Raw genomic sequence first — 22,858 nt, 5'->3', positions numbered from 1 at the left:
GCAGTGGGCAAATTGTAGTGAAAAATAACTATCACAAATTTTCAGACAAATAAGTCATTCAAAAATATACAAATGAAATTTCTGATGGTTACATCCTATAGACCACAAGATTATATGTAAGATGTTGGGGCAGAAGGATACCACTCAGCCCATCGATTATGCTCCACCATTCAATGAGATCATGACTGATCTGATATAATCCCCAACTCTACTTTCCCACCTTATCCCCATAATCCTTGATTCCCTTACCAATTAAAAATCTGTCTATCTCAGACTTGAACATACTTAATGACCCAGCTTCTACAGCCCTCTGCAGTAAAGAATTCCACAGACTCGCTACCCTCTGAGAAGAAATTCCTCCTTAACTCCTGTCTTAAATGGGATTGCTCTGAGATTATGCCCTCTGTCCTGGACTCTCCCACAAGAGGAAACATCCTCTCAGCATCTACCCTGTCAAGTCCTTGAGAATCCTATATGCCTTAATAAGGTTGCCTCTCATTCTTCTAAACTCCAATGGTCCAACCTACTTAACCTCTCCTCATAAGAAAATTCCTCCATACCTGAGATCAACCTAGTGAACCTTCACTGGACTGCGTCCAATGCCAGTATATCTATCCGTAGATAAGGGGACCAAAACTGTTCAGTTCTCTATCTTTCTCTTGTAGTTATTGACTGGTCTTCAGAGGATTTGAGAGCTCCAGATGGTTACATTACATAGTCAGACCTGTGACCATTTCCAGTTCCTGTGTTTTTTTCAAATGTCAGTTCCACATTTATGGATTTTTCTTTCATGCGGGTCAGTAAGCATCACTGTGCTCCTTATTGAAATGACATAAAATATCAAACTTTCATTCCCAGGGACTTTGTGAAATGAGGCAGCAGTCCACTAAAAATTAGGAAACTACAAGGAAAAGGAGATATTTTTCAATAATTAAATGTGGCCATGGGAGGACACCAGAATGCTCAAAACACTGACATTCCAGAGCTGCAAGCAGCAGACTGACTGCATTCTGAACTGTTGGTAAAGAGATTCACTACATAGAATCATAGAATCCCAGTGCAGGGGGCCATTTGGCCCATCGAATCTGCACTGATCTCCAAAAGAGCACCCGACCCATGTCCACCCTGCCCTATTCCCGTAACCTAACCTGCACATCCCTGAACACTAAGGAGCAATTTAACATGGCCAATTCAGCTAACCGGCACGTCTTTGGACTGTGGGGGGAAACCGGAGCACTCGGAGGAAACCCACGCAGATGCGGGCGAAACCGCAAACTCCACACAGTCACCTACGGTCAGAAGAAATTAACCCAGGTCCCTGGTGCTGTGAGGCAGCAGTGCTAACCACTGTGCCATCGTGCTGACCTCCAGAGCCCATCTCATTCACCAAATGCATCAGCTAAATTATGTACAGTAATGTTGTGTTAACATTTAGATGTGATAAAACAGATTGCACAATCACACAGACATTTAATAGATGTTGAAATTTCAAGTCGATTCAATCTTTCTGTGTATAGTGATGGTGATGAAGGCCCAGGAACAATTAACTATGGCTGGCGTGCTTCTACTTGTAGCAGCAGAAGACTCTCCAGCTTTCGATTGTGCTTCAGAGGAAGAGAGGTGTTGAATCCCCCCTATGCAGCAGCAGCAGTGTACAGGTTGAACTCCAGATCCCTCCTGGTCTTTGGGCGGTGAAATGTGTCCCTATTCCAGATGTCTCGTTGTCCTGCTCCTCCAAGGCCATGGTGACAATGTTGAAGTGGTTTCAAGGATATGGATGTGGAAGTACCATCTACGAAGATATGACTCTTTTAAGTGACTTTGGAGAGTTTATGAATTATAGATATTTTTACAATAAGTTGTGCCCAAAGAAAACTGAATCGGCAATTAAAAAATACACATCAAACAGAGACATGTTATGGGCAATAAAACATTGTTTTCATTTTTCTCAAGAAACTGCAAATGTCACTCACCAGAATTTCATGTATCAAAAGGGCTGATGCTGTTCCCATCACCCAGAACGTGGTGCAGTTTGGCAATTTTGGTTTCTGTTCATGCCAATCCTTTGCCTTTTGAAGAATTTCACCTTCTTTGCAGTGACAGATGAACCATTTAAAAACAGGTCTGCCCAATGGAATTGGAGTCCTAGATGTCTACTGGAGCTGCAGCCCTGCAGACTAGCGAGCTTGCAAAGTGTTCCACGCCAATTCTGGCGTGAGGTCATCTCCACTCATTGTTGAAACAAAATACAAATTGACAGAAGCAGGTAGAAAAGAACAAAAGAATATCACAGATAACTGCATTAAAAAAAAAACGTTTGAATGCCAAAAATGGGTACTAAGGGTGAGGCTTGCTTATTAAGTCACTAAATTTGTTAACATGTCAACAGGTCTTCAGGTAGCACATTAGTCTAGTCACTATAGGTGGACATGGTTTGACTAAAAGAGACTCAATAGAGAATACAAATACTCAGGAGTAATATCTACCTGCGGAAAGGTACTCAGTGGAGTATTCCATGGATCAGTGTGAGGACCCTTATTGCTCCCGATCGACATATGCCACCTGAAATGTTTTTTTTAATTGCAAAGTAAGCTAGTCAAATCGGCCATGCAAGCAAAACTAAACTGGAGAACAGGATAATAGTCACCATGACAGAAGGAAACGTCTGAGCCATGGAAATGGTGCAGGGAAGGAACAGAAGGATAGTCCCAAGTATTGGAGAGCTGAGTTAAGAGGAACAGCTGGAAGAATATTAACTTTTCAACCTTCACAAGAGCTGACTGAAAGAGGACCGTATAAAGGTACACAAGCTATAAATTGAGATGAAAATGTTAATGATGTGGATTATTCCCAAGTGAAAATATGATTGTGCACAATTGGACAAAGATAAAAACTATTCAAAGGAAAGTTCAGAGCTGTTGTCAGGAAACACATCTTCTTGGGAAAAGTGATCAATACCTGGAATGGTAATTCCGCATAGGGGAGTAGTGGAAAAAATCTGGAGTCATTCAAAAAGTACAGTAAGAAGTCTTACAACACCATGTTAAAGTCCAACAGGTTTGTTTCGAATCACTAGCTTTCGGAACACTGCACCTTCCTCAGGTGAATGAAGAGGTGGGTACTAGAAACATATATAGAGACAAAATCAAAGATGCAAGATGATACTTTGAGTGAGTCTTTGCAGGTAATTAACTCTACAGGTCCTGTAGACTTAATTACCTGCAAAGACTCGCATTCAAAGCATCGTCTTGCATCATTGATTTTGTCTGTACGTATGACGTTCCTGCGCATGCGCAGACTTCCGCCGACCGGCGGAGTCCCTTCGGCCCCAACTGGCGTGCGCCAAAGGCCTTTCCCGCTGGCCGGCGGCGCGCCAACCACTCCGGCGCGGGCCTAGCCCCTGAAGGTGAGGGCTTCGCCCCTAAAGGTGCAGAGAAATCCGCACCTTTGGGGCGGGCCGACACCGGAGTGGTTCACGCCACTCCCTCCCACCGGGACCCCCCGCCCCACCGGGTAGGGGAGAATCCCTATGAGATATTTCAAAATGACTATCTAGCCCGTCTATGCAAATTTAAGGTATAATTGAGCAATCCTGCAAAAGAAGTCAGCCTCATTTGATGTTGGTATGAAAAGTACTGGCGTATCCAAGATGCTCAACTGGCAAACAGTTGCGGCAGCGGTTATGGGTGGTGATGGAAAGTTAATCCATGTCAATGAATGATACCACTGAGCTTAGCATGTGGATGAAGAGTAAGAGGGAACTCTGGTGCACACCGCTGAGGCCACCCTCAGGAACAGGAGATATGCTTTCGCCATCTTCAGACAATTACAATAGGTAGGTGGGCCATCACAATGGCTTTTTTCCCCCTCTCTGGTAGTTTCATAAGTAATTGGTGCCGGTCTATTCTGGATCAGGCCTAACTTAACAAATAAATATCTCTATACAGATGCTGGTACTCAAATGCTGGGCTCCTGCAATATTACTAGCCTCTCCAGCAGCAGTCTGTAAAGTATGTACTTGGAAAGCTTACATGTTGACACATTGATAGCTTCAATTCCACAGACCAGAAACAAACAAATAGTAATCATTAAATTAAAAACTTTGATTTATAAAATGAATTCTCTTTACAGCATTCGGCAGCCCTACCTTGCATCCTTCACAGGCACTGACTCCATAGTGATAGCCTGATGACTTGTCCTGACAGACAAAGCAAGGTTTGTATATCCGTGGAGGTGGAATTGGGGATGGTGGGCTTGGTACAATCTCTTCAGAACTGGTGCTCTGTGTTTCAATTGCTGAAAACAAAACAAAATTCTTGTGTGCATATTTTTAAAAAGTAAGACTTACATTGCTAGATAAAGAAAATACTGCAGTTAATCAGACATATAAACTACCTTTCTCATAATCCCTTCCCCACCAATGTGCTAATAACCCCCAGTAAGAATGAAAGGATCAGGGTGACCATCATAATAGGAGTAAATAGGCAAAATGTGCCGTCCCAAACAGTAGAACAGATGGCAACCTAATCTCATGTGTCAATGTCCCTCAGGCCACAGCCAATAAACTGCAACATTAACATACCATCCACATATATATATATATATACAATATTTGGTCCAGTGAAGGCAGTGAACACAACCTACAATGAAATTTGTCATGAAAATACATGTAAAGGGGATTAATTGTTACTCACTCCTATCTCAGGAATGTATTCCTTCCATAAAATAATGAAAAACTTGTTGAAAAAATAGAATACTCTGAGATAAGAATAATAATGACAACTGAGCCTACAATTATCATAGCTATAAATGCTTTGTAATCATTTTTTCTTCATTTGAAGAGCTGGTATTTGCAAGGAAACGATGAGTCAATTGATTTACTTCTAGGCTTTAAATTCATGGATCTATGGGGCTGATAATATAAATGACAAGGATTCCTCTGTGAATGAGTCAATATATATTCCAGTAAGCAGATTTCCACGTCATACAACTGTTCATAATTCAACATGAATTGGCAGTATCAATCAGAACAATGGCTGATGTGGAAAATTCAGAAGTTCACACTGATGCAGTAGAAGTCTGCTTTGAGGTACATTGTGGGGGCAAAGTGTAGGAAGCTTCATTCAGCTCCAGTGTGCCAGGCCTGGGAGTGCTTGATTGTCTATATTGGGTGCCAAAGTAGAATAATGCTCTACGGCCCAATGTAATTATCTTCCACTATAAAAAATCCAATTGAAAAAATAATTCAAGTGAAGTAATACTGACTATTCACAGATGCATTTAAGATTGCTAATACAGTACAAATACAAAATAGAAAGAAAGGTATCCATTACAATTACACAATTTGTTTTAACTTGAACTAAAGATAACAGGATAACAAGCAAGAATAATGTGTATGATACTTCAAATAAGTCATGACCAAGTGGAATAGTTCTAGTGCATTTTACTTCTGGTGCTGTTGTTCAGATGTAGCAACTTACAACGCACTTTAGAAATCACTTGTGGTTTATCCAAAAATGCAGATGTCCCCTTTAAATGCTATTTCCTGAGTATAAACACTTCTACTTTCATCTAAAGATTACTGTCATCTTGGAAATATAATTACAAAGGAATGGGCACTGAGGAACAGATTACAGCACAAATCCTGGTATACAATGGATTTGACAGATTTGGAATTTGGTGGTAATGTAGTTTTACTGGCACCAAACGAAGAGAACTTATCGGAGCCCACTGGTAATTTCGACCACATTTCAACATCTATTGGATTGTACATCAAAGAAAAGACAGAAACCATGAAATGTGGTGTAATACCTAACCTCATTGCTAAATTCAATCGTCAGTCAGTCAGTACTCAATCAGGATTTATCCAACTAGGCCAGCAGTTACAAATGATGGGATGGGGATGGATTTTCCTGAAGTTTTTTGTTGAACTCGATTGCAGCAATATAGGAGAGTAAAGATGGAAAAATCAATAGGAAGAATGAGTGGGGACGTTGAAATGGTTGAGCCACAGGAAGGTCAGAATGTACTCACAGACAAAACTGAGTGAGTAGGCAACGTGATCACTCAATCTGCATTCAATTCGATCACAAGAGGTGCTAGATGCAAAGAGTGGGATTAAAAACTTGGAAAAAGAAACACCCACTGTAAAGAAATTAATTGGACATGATTATGTAATGTATTGCTGAAAGACTGTCTATATAAAAATAAATAACAGGATAGCATTAGGTGCATTAAAATATTTCCATGATAAATAAACATGGCAAATGGTAGAACTATTGAATTCTTATCATCAGTAGGAATAACTGCATTAATACTGTAAGAGGTCAAAACAAACAGCGCAGATCCAAAATAGATTGAGAATTAATTTCAAAGGAGCATTGAATCGGAATAAAGAGTATAGTGGCAGACTTGGCCCCTCCCTCGCCCAACCCTCACACACATACAGTGTGACTCAGTAATGCATGTCCTAGTGAAACATCAGCTAAAATCCAACCCAAGTAAATGTGCTGAAAACCTACTCTCTGATGACAGAAGAATCTTGGGCGGGATTCTCCCCTACCAGGCGGGGCGGGGGGTCCCGTCGGGCCGCCCCAAAGGTGCGGATTTCTCCGCACCTTTAGGGGCCAAGCCCTCACTTTTAGGGGCTAGGCCCGCGCTGGAATGATTGCCGTCCCGCCGGCTGGCGTGGAAGGCCTTTGGCGCCACGCCAGCCAGGGCCGAAGGGACTCCGTCGGGCAGCGGAAGTCCGCGCATGCGCGGGAGCGCCAGCGGCTGCTGACATCACCCCGCTCATGCGCAGGGGAGGGTCTCCTCCGCGTCAGCCATCGCGGAGGCTATGGCCGACACGGAGGGGAAAGAGTGCCCCCAAGGCACAGGCCCGCCCGCGGATCGGTGGGCCCTGATCGTGGGCCAGGGCACCGTGGGGGCACGCCCCGGGGCCAGATTGCCCTGCGCCCGCCCCAGGACCCTGGAGCCCGCTCGCGCCGCCTGGTCCCGCTGGTGAGGGAGGTGGTTTAATTCACGCCAGCGGAACTGGCATTACAGCAGCGGGACTTCGGCCCATTGCGGGCCGGAGAATTGCCGGGGAGGCCCGCCGACTGGCGCGCCAACTGACGCGCCGCGATTCCCGCCCCCGCCGAATCTCCGGTGCCGGAGAATTCGGCGGCCAGTGGGGGCGGGATTCTCGCCGCCCCCCCCCCTCCCCCCGGGCGATTCTCAGACCCGGCGGGGGGTAGGAGAATCCCGCCCAAGTGTGAAATAAGCTTTCACTTAAGCTTTTGATGGGCATTGATCCATAACCCAAAACTATCTACAAACTAGCACTTTCTTTTCATTCTCAGAGAACGGTGAAGCAGTTAAAATTTGCACTAATATAGGATTGTGTGCTTTTCAGAGATCAAGATTAATGTAACCACCTATGATAATCTAATGGATGGAACGGTCTTGTCTACTCCTGTTCCTTTGTTGCCACCTTCCTTATTGGCAGACACTTGGCCAGGATGAGAGAAAATTGACAAATAAAATTGCTTCAAATGTGCCACCAGGTTAAATTGGCTTGGAGGTTTCTTCTTAATATTTGCATATGTGCAGTGCTGCATTATGCCAATTTGATATCTGTGTATAGTTTTGAATTTGAGTTTGTATTGGAGAGTAAAGTATACACCGGACAAATTTAATACAGTCATGCTGTCACAAGAGATACACTATTTGTTGTGCTTGTTGACTTTAGCTGTTACATTGAAGCCAATCTGGCAATAAGCCATTGTCCTGGGCACTCCACTTCAGCTGCTCTTGTTGACAATTTTACACACTAACATTGAGATATAATTTGGCGCAAAAACTGTAATACAATACATGCATAAGGAATATTATGGTGGCATAGCAGTTAGAGCTACATTATGGATCTGGTCATGTTTTTCCAGATTTCTACTGACCAGGGTATCCACTGCTGATACCAAAGGGGCCAATGAAAAGTGCAGCACATGGTACTGTAATCCTTCATTTCAATGATTAATTCATCTCCAAGAAACTATGAAACCTAATACAATTATTGTCCCGCTGAACCTGTATGGTGCAGATCAATTTATAGAAATGCAATATCTTATTACTTTGTTACATTATCATATTAGGGCAAAATTGCAACATAATTGTATGTCCTTTTTGTTGCAATATCCAGTAAAAAGGCTTAAATTTTCAAACAAGGCATCTTTACTACTGATGCTGGAAAATACATACACTTTGGGCGGAATTTTATTACCCTGTGGCGAAGGAGGGGGGGGGGGGGGGGGGGGTCTTAAAATGAGAAGAAGAGTTCAGCAGGACTACAAAATGCTGCCGGCAGAGGAACCATAAAACCCCACCCAATGGTTATTACTGCAAGACTACAGGGTCTGAAAGAATGGTTGAAGCAGATTCATTCATAAATTTCAAAGGGTAGCTGGATGTATACTTGAAAAGGAAGCAACTGATCCTGGCCCCGGGTCACTCTTCATGTGGAGTTTGCACATTCTCCGCATCTGCATGTGTCTCACCCCCACAACCCAAAAAATGTGCAGGGTAGGTGGATTGGCCAAGCTAGATTGCCCCTTAATTGGAAAATATATAATTGGGTACTCTAAATTTATAGGAAAGAAAGAAAAAGAAACAACTGTCGGGCTATGGTTAAAGAGCAGCAGGGTGGAACGGATTGAATCCCTTCCTTGAGGAGCCAGCATACCTGTGATGGGCTGTATGATCATGATTATTGTACGACTATGAATAAAGGACCAATCTCTACTTTTGTAAAAATTGCACTTTATGCATTTGAAATGTTCACACACATTTGGGCACAAGTCAGCGGCCTCGCGGCGCCCGACTTGGTGTCGGGACGAGGACATTGAATCTCACGAGAGGCTCTCCCAAAGTTCACGACACTCGAAACGTCTCGTGAAATTCAACGAAATCTCGCGAGCTGTCGCGATCCGGATCTCGCTCTCACTGGGCGTGATCCAGATCAACATATTCAAATGAGCAGTATGGCTCATTTAAATATACATTTGCCAGATTCACCCGGCCCCCTGGACTCACCGGCTTTCTGTCCACATCTTTGTCAATCTCCAACTATCACTCGCCCCCTATCCAGCCTCACTGCTCCACGCACCCACTACAGTATAAATCTGACCCTATTTCCAGTTCTCTCTAGCTTTGACAAAGATGCATCCAGGCTCAAAACGTTAGCTCCCTTCTCTCTCCACAGATGCTGTCAGGTCTGCTGAGATTGTCCAGTATTTTCTGTTTATGTTTCAGATTCCAGCATCCACAGTAATTTGCTTTTATCTTCGAGCCAAAGTCATACCTTATTCAAGATTTGGAAATTATTTTGACTGATTAATAGTTTGTTAAAATCCCAAAAGAATGCAGGAACAGTGGGGTAGAAATTCATTTTGGGATTGGCACAGAACAGGCAGTATTGGGATCAGTTGCCACTTACACATAATGCCCAACGTTTAATTCCATCGACTTTAATGGAATTGAATATCAGGCACTGTGAATAACCGACAGTTGATCCAACAATGCCCATTTGCACTATTGTCCGAGACAAGTTTCTAGCCCATGCAATTGCGAACATAAAAACACATAAGGTGTGATTCAACCAAAAATGTCGAAGCGTCATTTATGGTGAGTTTGGTGTTTCTCCCCCGGCTTTTTGAGTGAGATCCACATCACTATTCAACCACATGTCGGGCAGGATTCTCCACCCAGTGACAACCGTTCGAGAAACCCTATCAGGTGGAGAATCGCACGTCAGTCACCAATTGAGGCCAGCGTCGGGCGCCTGACAGAATGCCATGCTCCGGCGCCTTGGCAGTGGCATGAATGTGTTCCATGCCGCGTAAATGTGCAAATTGTACTGTAACAGTTGTTGGCATATCATTAACAGGCCCGACCTGCCAATTTCCGGGCTTCCCGCGATGCTCCAGGAGAAATTACTGACTGCGAGGTTCACTTGTGGTATTGAAAATCGGGAAACAGCCGCCGTGGCTGTTGAGGGAGAGAGAGGGAATACAAAAGGTGTCCAACGTCGCTATAGTGTGCTGACAGTTGTGCTGCTGGCTGGGGTGGGGGGGGGGCTTCTGCCAGGATTGGAAGAGAAGCGGGTGACGGCCAGGAGGTGGGCCGTGGGTCAGTGTGGACAAGCATGTACCACCATTGCCACAGCCTGCAAGGCAGCCACGTGACTGCGCATGCCACTGGCTACCCATTGTGAATTTAGCACCACAGGTCGCATAAATGCCTCTCCAGGCCACCCCCCCTAGGTACCCTCTGGCCCAGCCAACCCTTCACGGGTTGGGCATGCTCCAGCGCAACCACTGCTATCATCTTGGCTGGGATGAGGGTGTTGGGGAGTGGCGCGCTTATATGCAGTTCCTGCCTCTCCAGTGCCAAAAGCAACCCCGACGAAACACATGCCAGCGTTCATTGGAATTACACTAGTTCCACGTGGCACCTGTGCTAGCCCTTTCTTTGGTGCATCTGTAAAAGTTGGTAAGAGTCAACATGGACATGCTGAATTTCCTTAGTTTCCTGAGAAAGTATAGGCACGTTCTTGGTCAAAGATTGACGTGGGTGAGAGCCAGATTACGACATCTCGCTAGATGCCTCAAGCGTCATGAATCTCGCAAGAGGCCTCTCGTGAGTTTCAACGTCCTCATCGCGTCACCCATTCGGGCATGGTAAGGCCAGTAAATCGCGCCTACCTTTAAGGAAAGTGAATTTAATATGATCGTTTACAAGAAGCAAAGCAATGCTACAACTGGAGTTCCTTTCAAACACATCTTAGATGTGTTAAAGCAAAATTTACAACCCACTTTATATTCCCAACAGCTTCAATGCAAAAATCAACTGTCAGCAACTTTTAAACTAAACTTCAGCACTCAAACCATCAAGAAGAGATTGTGATTCGTTCCTAAAATAATTAATTTAAAAAAATAAATCATTACTGAAAGAACAGGCGGTAAAAATGATCACAACGGGGGTAATTTTGAACTTTGAAATCTCAGGATATTGAAGGCAGCATCTCAGGTTAATAAATCTGTAAAAAAAAAGCTAATGTCATTGCAGACGGTATTACAAGAAATGCAGAATATTAAAAAGATATGAGTTAACGACCGGCCTATATATATCTTACTGGCCTGGAATTTGTAATTGTAATTACAATGAAACAGTCAGTATTCACCATCATTACCACTATGAAACAGGCAGTAATTTCTGGCATCCCGCATATACGCATTAAATGCAGAAATCCACAAGTTGCTGCCAGTAATTTCCTCACCCCTTGACAGGATACTCTGTTACCGTCCCAGCAGGTGGAAATCATCCATTAAATGAGTGAACTAATGAGAGCTTCCCCATTTATATTGTAATATCACTGTTAAAAAAAACTCCCCAAAAATGTTACACCTTGTTAACAAGGTGTATCTGTGTTTTTGACATTTTACACAGTCATGATTACCACTGAGCTTCCTTTCTGGCCCTGAAAACTAATATATTTGTGTATTACGAATTTTTTCAAAATTATAAAAATTCCGTAGTTTAATTGAATAAAAGTTTAGATATTGCAGTTCCAAATGTTTACCTCCAATATTTACTTTTCTCACTGTAAAATTTGCAAAAACTGAAGGATAATCAGTGCATTTTACTTCCTGGTTTGCTGGCTGCGTGAATTTGTCAATTTGATTGGCTGCTTACTGGAACCATGGAAGGCCCCTTGGCACCAGGTTTAAACTAGTATCGGAAAAGAAGAAATCAATGCCAGAAAAATTGCTAGATCTTTGTGGACCGCTTTCTTTGAAATCTATGGTGACCATTAACGCTGCACACCTGAAAATCCAGACCATTAAGCCCTCAGTTACAATATTGGGCGAAACACTATAGAAAGAATAGAGATGTTTAATGGATATAGAAATTATAGGGGCAGATTCAGTAGGAGGCTGTCTTGTATAAATAAATACAAATGTTTGTTTTTTTGTTTAAAAAAGTTGCTTTTGTTGCAATAAAATAGAAATATTTAAAATTATGATGGGACGGAATCAGATGAACATGTACTTACTGTTTTCAAAGGTTTGAGAGATCGGAAGAAACCGGAGCGCCAGGAAGAAAACCACGCAGACACGGGGAGAAAGTGCAAACCCCACACAGTCAGTCACACAAGGCCAGAATTAAACCCAGGTCCCTGGCGCTGTGAGGCAGCAGTGCTAACCACTGTGTCACCATGCCACCATTCCCATTCTTCCTCCTTCCTGCACGTTGGCTGACTTCTACTGGTACATCTAAGACTACTTAGCCTAGTGGGTCCTGTTGTCATAATACAGGTCTCCAGGCAATTTCCCTGGTTGCTTGTCCCTTATTTGTACTGTAAAAGATTGAATCTTAAGAGATTTAGAGTAGAGAGGGCAGGAGAGAGTTGGGTGACTGTGGGATTAATTTTCTAGATTAGTAGTTGAGGCGGGAATGATGTCAATATCCATGATTATAGTGGCTAGTGCATTGAAAAAGCAAAAGATAAACAGATATGGGCAGTTAAATGCAATTGTGAAAACATGCTGGAGTGAAGGGTAAATGCTGATACAGATGTTTGGGCTGAATGGCTGGTTTCCACATTTTAACTGCTCTAAAAGTAGTTGTCTGTAAAAATGTTGCATAGAACCAGTTGGTACGGTTCCAGAAAATGTGGCCAAAAGGTTTATACGCTTGCATGCAATTTCTCAAACAAAACAGGTTTCTTAATTTCAAACCAGCACAAAAGGTGCTTTTAAGTTTCTGAACAAGAAGGGAGCGGCCAGTTTATTCAACTGTTTGTTTGCAAACTCCTTTTAAACTTCAATCACATAAATAAATGAAAAACATTAAACTCATTCCCCTTTTAAAAGCAGTATTCTTTTGGTAATTCTGACAATGTGCAGTCGCAACATGCAATGTGATCGATTATATGCACTTGAATGCATTTCACATTCAGACCAAATGAAACAACAGCTCAATAAACAAACCACTATCTGCACAGGATTTCCTTAAAAGGCCAAGATAGTCAGATATCTTTGTGGATGGAGCCATTCTGTAACAGGGAAAATGTCCTGCCAGATAACAGCTAATTCTTGTTGACAACCTTATGGTAAATATTATATACTTTACCGCTTCAGTCACTTCTCTCCGCTATTCTCTTCAAGAAAGTAACGCTTTCTGCGATATGGGACTGGATTCTCCCCCCCGCCATGCCACATTTCTGCGCCGACCCGCCGGCGGGATTCTCCGTTACGCCGGCCGGTCAATGGGGTTTCCCATTGTGGGGCAGCCCCACACCATCAGGAAACCCCCGGGCGCCAGCAAAACGGAGCATCCCGCTGGCGGAGAATCCCGCCCATGGTTTCAGAAGTGCCAGTTATCTGTAAACTCACCCAAAAAGCGTGAGCCAAAACTGCCAACGGGCGACTTGGTTAGGGAGGGGCTGCCGGAGTTGGGGAGAGGGTGGCGGAATTCAATGTAGTTGGCAATCGATATCCATATGCACACATTTTCAACAATGGCTACTGCCCAGCAATCAGGGGCCAGCACTTGTTACACTATGGGTACAGCAACAAAGTGGGAGACACCAATGTCAGCACGGTAGCACAAGTGGCTAGCACTGTGGCTTCACAGCGCCAGGGTCCCAGGTTCGATTCCCCGCTGGGTCACTGCCTGCGCAGAGTCTGCACGTTCTCCCCGTGTCTGCGTGGGTTTCCTCCGGGTGCTCCGGTTTCTCCCACAGTCCAAAGACGTGCAGGTTAGGCGGATTGGCCATGATAAATTGCCCATAGTGACCAAAAAGGTTAGGAGGGGTTATTGGGTTACGGGGATAGTGTGGAAGTGAGGGCTTAAGTGGGTCGGTGCAGACTCGTTGGGCCGAATGGCCTCCTTATGCACTGTATGTTCTATGTTCTAAGATGCTGAAGGGATGTCGGCATCCATGGAACTGGACTCCAAGAAGAGCCAGCACCATCAGTAGAAAGGGGAGAACACTGCAAAACATGAGGAGAAAAACTGTAATCTCCAGAAAAGAAAGAAGTTGTAAAGCAAAAGGCATTTCCTGTACCGCCCCAGGGGGAGTTTTGAGTACTAAGCTGCAAGCCGCATATGGAATGGAACAACTTTGTTTAATTAGGGTATATCGCAAAGTGTTGCATTTGGTCAAAACACTCTGTTATTCCTCATTTTTGTTGGCACAGAAAGGAGTCAGACAGGATTTTTTTTATGAATTCACTGTTGGAGCAAAAGACATGCAGTTCGCATATATTAGGCAGCATGTCAAAGGAAACGCGAAAGTTCAACTGAAGTACAAGTAATTAGGAACAGATTTGCTACATACCTCAGTGTACATTCAATACTGCATTTATTTATAAGACACCTAAAGTTAGGAAACAAAAGCAACCCCTTTTTAATTCCAGGCCACAGAACCAGGGCAGGTCTGTTTTTTATCAATCCAAGAAAAAAGAATGAACTTCAGCAGTTTTCAGTTATAATTTGAATGTAACATGTCCTGATGACCTGCCTCAAAGTTTATTTTTCACTCCAGGACTCACTAGCCACCAATTTATGGCCACTTTCAAGACGCCTCCAAATTTACTCCTCCAGAATACCTACTTTAAAAGTGTTTTGTGCAAGAACAAGTTGCTCTTCTGGAGGAATTGATTTTGTTTAGTATTTTATGGGCAAACTTTCTTTTCATAAGCGAGGTCTGAGCTAATGTATCAGAAATGCATTGATAGCACATAGCAGTATTATTGGATAACTTCCAAAGTCTTACTGATCTCTGAATGTTTCCTTAGCTTCTTTAAAACTAGATTACAGTGTCAGTGCAATGTCACAATGTTCAACTCTCCAATAAAATGACGACAATAAAATCTTAGTGGGGACTAGGGGACTAGGTGCTGCAGAGGAATGTATCTGGAGACACACAAAACTGGTCAGAGAGGGACACTAACAGAATGTATTAGCTAAAACAGGAAACCAACTAACAACTAACAGTGCCGCAATAACCTGAGCACAGACAGGCCTACACATTCGGTTGTCCTGCTATGGCAAACAAGGGCAGCATTGATCCAGCCATAATTAGATCAGGACGGTGAAAACAAATGAAAAATTAAAAGTTCCTTATCTTATAAGTCTGAACACAAATGCTCCTGAATCTTTGAGCAGAATTCCCCCATCCCAACTGAGGGTTTTGTGGTGGGTGGGACCAGAGAATCTATTGGAGCTAAAAAAAAGTTGGAATGCCGTTGGTGTAAAATTGCACTGCAATTCTCCCAGTGGAAGTTAATGGCAGGTTGGCCCTCCAATTTGCAGGTGGCAAGAACACCATTTGCATTCTTTTTCAATTTCATTCGGGGGCGGGGGGGGGAAGGATTCAGTGTTGAACAATTGGAGTTCAATGAGGTCGAGAATGCAGTTTTGGGTGAATTGACATTTCGGGAAGGTGACATTCAAAGCTTCACAAAGGATGCCATCAAGCATCAAGTTTTCCCCTTCTGAAGAGCATGCACGATTCACTCTCAGACAACTCCTTTTTCATTCATTTCCACAATAATTCCTTTCTGATCCCCAAAATAATCAAGCAAATCACACTCTCAAGGAACCTATCTCTCCCACATCACACTATTCAAGTCTCGTCTACCCTCTAAAGGAGAGGTTTGTTCTTTTGTGGCAAAACAAGAAATAATCATTTGCTAGAACCGTTGACTATCTCAACAACAACTTATATTTCAAGGAATGCCTTAACGGAGGGAAACCAGGAGCAACATCGAGGGCCGAAGGGCCTGTACTGCACTGTAATGTTCTATGAGGGGTGTGGGGAGGTTATTCTGGAACTTGGGGACGCACAAGCGTTAAAATTAGAGGAGCACAGATTGTGGGGCTGGAGGAGATTACAGAGATGGTGAGACGCAAGGCCACAGAGGGATTTGAAAACAAGGATGACAATTTTAAAACCCAAGAACTTGCTTGACTGGGAGCCAATGTAAGACAACAAGCAAGGGACTGATGGGGGCTGCTATTGAGAGTTGATACATGGAGCAACATTTTAGATGACTTCAAATCTGTGGACGGTATTAGTAAATATTCAGCCAGCTATTTTTTTTAAGAGTTACTCTGAAAATTTGAGTGAATGCATGCTAATTACAGAGGTATATATGATTTAATGTTAGCATTAATGAAACATTGTTATATTTTTGTGGATGTTGGTAAAACTCCTCCTGGGTCGGAAATCAGTTTAAAACTCTCTTTTCTGTGAAAGAGAGAGAAAAAATCCTTTGAATAGTTCGACATTATATGCTTTCTGGTCTTATGCTAGGATTACATGAATATAAAGTATTTTGGCTACATATAGTGTGTGAGAGTGAATGAAATGTGGGCCAAATGCGTCATGTTCTTTTGTACAACTATAGTCCGTCTTCAATTTTTTTCAGTTTCAATACTCTTGGATCTAATTTTTGGTTCTGATGGATTACTTCACAGTCATGTTCAATCTTGCTCGATGTTGTATTTGAAGCAGCCTGTTTCTGAAATCTGATTAGCTCAGATTACGATTAAACAAATTCGAACAACAACTGTAACACTTCTATTCCGATCAGTGTCCACCTACACATTTGGTACATTTCATTTATTTATTTTTAAATTCAGAGTACCCAATTCATTTTTTCCAATTGAGGGGCAATTTAGTGTGGCTAATCCTGCAGAGAGCTCTTCTCTATGCCTCCGAAAACAAGTCAGCAATCTAGATGGAACCTTGGTTAATATCTTCAGTGCGCATTTCTCTGGGAAACGGTGGCCTCTACAGCTGGCTCAGCCTGCTCTGCATTATTTAGCTAGTTGAGCAGCATTCCTGCCGGTCTTCCATTTGGGTATTCGATCTATTTGTGTCATTGAGCTGCCAAAAGGGTTGCATGTGCCTGTGAGTTAACCTAAAAACAAAGCTGACAAGTTCACTCCCAGAGTGTGGGCTGTGAGTAATTTCACCTGGACTCCTCTGGAGAACTTCTGTAGAAATCAAACCAGTGGAATTAATTCTCGCCAGGTAAGGAACAGTGGATTTGACAGAAAAGAACCTATTGGCTTGTTTATTAGAATATGTGCGTGTTATTTTTAATGATACTATTGAATATGTAACAACAAAAACACTTAATCCTTTGTTTAAATATACACAGACAACTTTGGGAATCAACTTCATGCACTGATTATTTTCTATTTTGGTCACGAGTGGGAGGAAACAAGGGAACAGTGGGTGGTGATGTAATAAGTCATGGGTTTCAAAATATATAATAAACTGCGCAAAGAGGCCACCGATCTATACCACAGAGAATCATGGTTATTGTGGTTTCTAATTGTATCCTCAGGTTTGCAGTTTGATTACAGTAATAAAACTTGTGATATTAATATCCCCCATAATTAAGATCAATAATTAAGAGCAATATGATAGACAAAACTATAAACCAGTATTTACAAAGTGCATACTTTAATAGGTATCTCAACATTTGATTTGGATGTCAGTTATCTATAGATTCCTAGGTTTATGCAGGTAACACTTTTACTGTCAGGAAAAGTAAGACTAGTAGCTCACTAGCCTTATCTTTATCATCGGTGGCACTGAGTCATTATAATGGAAGGCTGGCAGTGGCTATGATTCACCTCTTCTTGACAGTACTTGGAGACTGAGGAAAAATATGAAGCTAACAGTAAGGTACATTTACAACAGCTGCCAATTCAAGATTTCAACAGTAGATACATGTCTTGCGATCACCACTGACAGGGGCGATCACACCCAGATGTTCCCCTTTATCTAACAGTTACATAAAGCAACCAATTGTACTTCACGTTCGAAAATATTCTTTTTATCAAGCTGCCAAAAGTGATGCAACAAGTGATTTCTGCCACTTGGGCTGAAAATAAATTTCAATAATAATCTCCTCTTCCTTTCTCCCTTCAAGCCCCTCTTTCTTGAAGACACAGTGGGAGCTTTTTCAACTTGCTGCTCAGGCATAAAACTGGCATTGGAGATTGGGAATCAATGGAAATAAAATTCTGGCCATTTCCATAGTAGGCTGATCCACAACATGGGTGGGCGAGCCATGCAAAATACCATAGACATCAGCAGGACAGGAAGATCCCATTGGCAGCCAATGGTGAGCTGCCTGTACTGCTGGAAAACACACCATAGGGGGGGGGGGGATCCTGCCCAACTGTTTCCTCCACTGTGTTGCCTCTGCTCATTCTCTCTGTAATGCTGCAGGCCAGGAGGGTTGGCAACTCTAGCACACATGACTAGGAGCAAGAGGTCTGAACAGGACTTTTCAAGTGAGAACTAAGATCTTCACCGCATCCTATACACACCTCCCTCTAAACTCTGACAACTTTAAGTAGCAGTACAAATCTCCAAACACTTCCACTAATAATTCAGCAACAGCTAATAGGAATCAATCAGTGACTGAGCTGAAAGTAGTTGACAATCCTTTTAAACAGGATTGGAGTGGGGTATGGGTTTCTTCCTCCTGTCCAATGAATACCCATTTGTGTGAGGTTACATCCAGTGGCTGCGTAATGACCTACTTAAAATGGCAACCCACATGGCCCACACCATGGGCGAAATTCTCCCCAAACGGCGCGATGTCCACCGACTGGCGCCCAAAACGGCGCCAATCAGATGGGCATTGTGCCGCCCCAAAGGTGCGGAATGCTCCGCATCTTTGGGGGCCGAGCCCCAACTTTGAGGGGCTAGGCCGGCGCTGGAGGGATTTTCGCCCCGCCAGCTGGCGGAAACGGCCTTTGTTGACCCGCCAGCTGGCGTGGAAATGACATGTCGGGGCGGCGCATGCGCGGGAGCGTCAGCGGCCGCTGACAGTTTCACGCGCATGCGCAGTGGGGAGAGTCTCTTCCGCCTCCGCCATGGTGGAGACCGTTGCGCAGGCGGAAGGGAAAGAGTGCCCCCACGGCACAGGCCCGCCCACGGATCGGTGGGCCCTGATCGCGGGCCAGGCCACCGTGGGGGCACCCCCCGGGGTCAGATCGCCCCGCGCCCCCCCCCAGGACCCCTGAACCCACCCACGCCGCCTTGTCCCGCCGGTAAATAGGTACTCTAATTTACGCCGGCGGGACAGGCAATTTATCAGCGGGACTTCGGCCCATCCAGGCCGGTGAATCCAGCGGGGGGGTCCGCCAACCGGCGCGGCCCGATTCCCGCCCCTGCCCAATCTCCGGTACCGGAGACTTCGGCAACCGGCGGGGGCGGGATTCACGGCGGCCAGCGGCCATTCTCCGACCCGCTGGGGGGTCGGAGAATGACGCCCCATAAGTGTGCAGTGTGGGTGGATGCCATTTTAGACATAAAATGGCACCAGAAGTGCAAAAAGTACAGCTGCTAGGCATCCAAATTTTGCAGCCAAAATTCTTAAAAGGGATTTTTTTGTCATTTTGGAGCTACATAACACAATGGTATTGGGCAAAAATACATTTTCATTATATAAACGTCATCATAACACAAAAAACATTAAGCAATGATGTCATACGTTCACCATATAAAGTGAAACGGTTTTGTCAATAATTGTATAGATGCAATGATGCCCTTTGAACAGTGAAAATGACTGTGACATTCTGACAATCGATTTCAAATTGCAAACAAAGAATTGAACTCATGTACAGCCTACTAGAATTCATTATTCCTATAATGTATTCCTGGTCAGTTTCCCACATTCTATCCTCCGTAAATCTGAGCTCATCCAAAATTCTACTGCCCAATTCTTAACATACACCAAATCCTATTCATCCAGCACCCCTCTGTTGACTGACCTAAACTGGTGCCTGATTAAGTTACGCCTTCATTTTCAATTTCTCATCCTGGGGCGAAATTCTCCGTTATCGGCGGAAAGTCCGCCGATCGGCGCAAAAAACGGCACAAATCCGACTTGCGTCACGTCGGAAAAATGGGTCGATAGTCTCCGGCCCGAAATGGGCTAGCAAGGACGTAACGGGGTCCGCGGTTGCGCAGTGGTTCACGCCGTGCAGCGTCATACGCGCTGGACGGCGTGACGGCTCATGAGGCCGCGCTGCTCCCCCCCACCCGACCGGAACACCCAACCGCAACACCCGACTGGATGGCTGGCCGTCGCTCAACCCCGAGGTTAGAGTCACGCGATGTGGAGGCGCTCCTGGACGCGGTGGAGCAGAGGAGGGACGCCCTGTATCCCGGGCACGGCCGCAGAGTTGCCCCACGCCACAGCCGGCGTCTGTGGAGGGAAGTGGCAGAGGCCGTCACCGCTGTGGCCCTGACACCACGGACAGGCACCCAGTGCCACAAGAAGGTGAACGACGTCGTCAGAGCAGGCAGGGTGAGCCTCCCCATATCCCCCCCTCCCCATATCCCCCCTCCCCCATATCCCGCCCTCCCCCATATCCCCCTGCCCCCATATCCCCCCTCCCCCATATCCCCCCCTCCCCCATATCCCCCATATCCCCCCTCCCCCATATCCCCCATATCCCCCCTCCCCCATATCCCCCCCTCCCCATATCCCCCCTCCCCCATATCCCCCCCACCCCCATATACCCCATATCCCCCATATCCCCAAGTGAATCCAGCCCTAACCTTAACCTCTGCAATGCACGCGCAACCAATGGCGTGCATTCATATACCTGCCTAACACTGTTGCCTTTTACCCCTGCCCCCCCCCCCCCCCCACAGGAGAAGCGCGCACACAACAATAGGGAGCATGTGAGGACTGGAGGAGGGCCCGCTGATGAGAGGCCACTGACCGTACACGAGGAAAGGGCCCTGGAACTGGCTGGCGGACCCGAGGACCGGGAGGTTGCTGATGCAGAGGTCGGGGGCGTACTAGCGAGTGAGCCACCGACAGCCAGTCCCCATATCCCCCCTCCCCTATATCCCCCTCCCCCGTATCACCTGATCACTGCCTGATGTCTAACCATGCATGCTTCATTGTGTATCGCAGGACCAAACGTCCAGGCACCCATCCCCGCAGATGCAGACCGCCCGCAGGATGCCCCTCGGGGACCACAGGAGACGGAGAGACCCGCACCCTCCAGCATGCGACGCCCGCAGGATGCCCCTCGGAGACCACGGGAGACGGAGAGACCCGCACCCTCCAGCATGCGACGCCCGCAGGATGCCCCTCGGAGACCACGGGAGACGGAGAGACCCGGACCCTCCAGCATGCGACGCCCGCAGGATGCCCCTCGGAGACCACGGGAGACGGAGAGACCCGGACCCTCCAGCATGCGACGCCCGCAGGATGCCCCTCGCACACCACGGGAGACGGAGAGACCCGGACCCTCCAGCATGCGATGCCCGCAGGATGCCCCTCGCACACCACGGGAGACGGAGAGACCTGGAGCAACAGGGAGACGACACCCCCGTCACGTGCAGGAGCGACCACCCAGCGACGAGGGGGGCAGCCACAGGCCCCCGTCACATCCGAGCCAGGACACCACTACCCAGGACACCACTACCCAGGACACCACTACCCGGGACACCGCTACCCGGGACAGCACTACCCGGGACACCCCTACCCGGGACAGCACTACCCAGGAAGACGAAATACCGGACAGTGACTCAGAGTGGATGGGTGGAGACGAACCCCCACCCCAAAGTGCCATGGACTCAGAGTGGGACGAAGAGCACGACACAACGCCACTGCTGTCACCAACACCCTCCACCATCGCAGAAACACTCACCACGGTTGGGCACTTTAGTGATGAAGCGTCTGGTACACTCAGTGCGCACAACACAGCCGTCCCGGTACAGCAGGTGGAGGTAGGAGCAGCAGAGGGACCGGGCGGTCGGAGGGCAGCCCAGCCCAAGCGAACATCTGCCGCCCAGATGGATCCCGGGTTCCCGCTGTTACCACACCCACACATAGATCCGATGCAACCACAGACCCGGAGACGAGCGAAGAGGGTGACGGGCGGCTTGCGGCGGCTGCGGTCGCAGGTGGAGGAGTCCACCCGCGTCCAGGAGCTGGGAGTGGTGCTGGTCATGTGTGCCACCCAGGCTGACACCGCACGGGTGGCGTCCGCGGTGGAGGCAATGGGTGCGACGGTGTCAGACATGGGGAACGGTTTGCGAGGCCTGGGGCCTTCCGTGCAGGCAGCGTCTGTGGCCCAGGAAATGGCTGCCCTCTCACAGGAGGCCATGAGCCAGTGCCAGCGCCAGATGGCAGAGGCGCTCAACGCCATAGCCCAGTCTCTGCAGGCCATGGCCCAGTCTCTGCAGGCCATCGCTGAGGGCATTGGCGCCAGTGGCCATGTGCGAGCCGGCGTCGCACTGTCACAGACAGGGTTTGCCAACACCCTGGGCTCCATAGCTGCAAACCTGCAGACCCCTGTCGATACCAGCACGGGCCTCCAGGACTGGCAGCGCCAGATGTCGGGGGGGGCGTCGGATGGCCAGTCCGTTCGCATCCCCCACCCATGTAGAGGCCTGGGGGCCATCGGGCACCCCGAGGGAGGAGGAGGTGGTGTGGTCCGTCCCGGCTCCCTCTGTAGGGGAGGTCCCGGTACACCGCGACACCTCGGACTCCTCCCCCTTCCGTCCCAGGTGCATCGGGTGGGCAACGGGCAGGACAGGCTGGCAGCTCGCCATCCCAGTCGCCCGGGCCGCAGCCTGGCCCATCTAGCCAGGACGCCCCAGGAAACGGCCGCCAAAGGGATCCAGTGTCAGAGGGCAGGAATCACAGGAGTCCACCTCCAGTTCTGCTGTACCGTCTGGGGAACCGCGTAGACGTAGTCAAAGGGCCCGTAAGGCCAAACAATTAGACACTGAGTAAGTTGGCACGGGTGCAGGGCA

General features: G+C 46.4%; 1 protein-coding gene across 5 annotated transcripts in view; it reads right to left on the bottom strand.

Moving 5' to 3' along the window:
- The window catches only part of LOC140425237 (retinoic acid receptor beta-like), a 325,114-nt gene that overhangs the window by 285,954 nt on the left and 16,302 nt on the right, over positions 1-22,858 (bottom strand). For 4 of the 5 annotated variants that reach the window (XM_072509317.1, XM_072509318.1, XM_072509321.1 and 1 more), the window contains exon 2: positions 4,148-4,296. In XM_072509317.1, coding sequence (XP_072365418.1) covers positions 4,148-4,296 — 149 coding nt within the window. Of the gene's footprint in view, positions 1-1,973; positions 4,099-4,147; positions 4,297-22,858 lie in introns of those variants that run through there. The other variant, XM_072509319.1, reaches the window with a different exon arrangement.

The sequence above is a fragment of the Scyliorhinus torazame genome, chromosome 6 (assembly GCF_047496885.1).
Source record: "Scyliorhinus torazame isolate Kashiwa2021f chromosome 6, sScyTor2.1, whole genome shotgun sequence".
Lineage (NCBI taxonomy): Eukaryota > Metazoa > Chordata > Chondrichthyes > Carcharhiniformes > Scyliorhinidae > Scyliorhinus > Scyliorhinus torazame.
The sequence above is the reverse complement of the archived record's forward strand: the minus strand, read 5'-3'. Positions and strand labels throughout refer to the sequence as shown.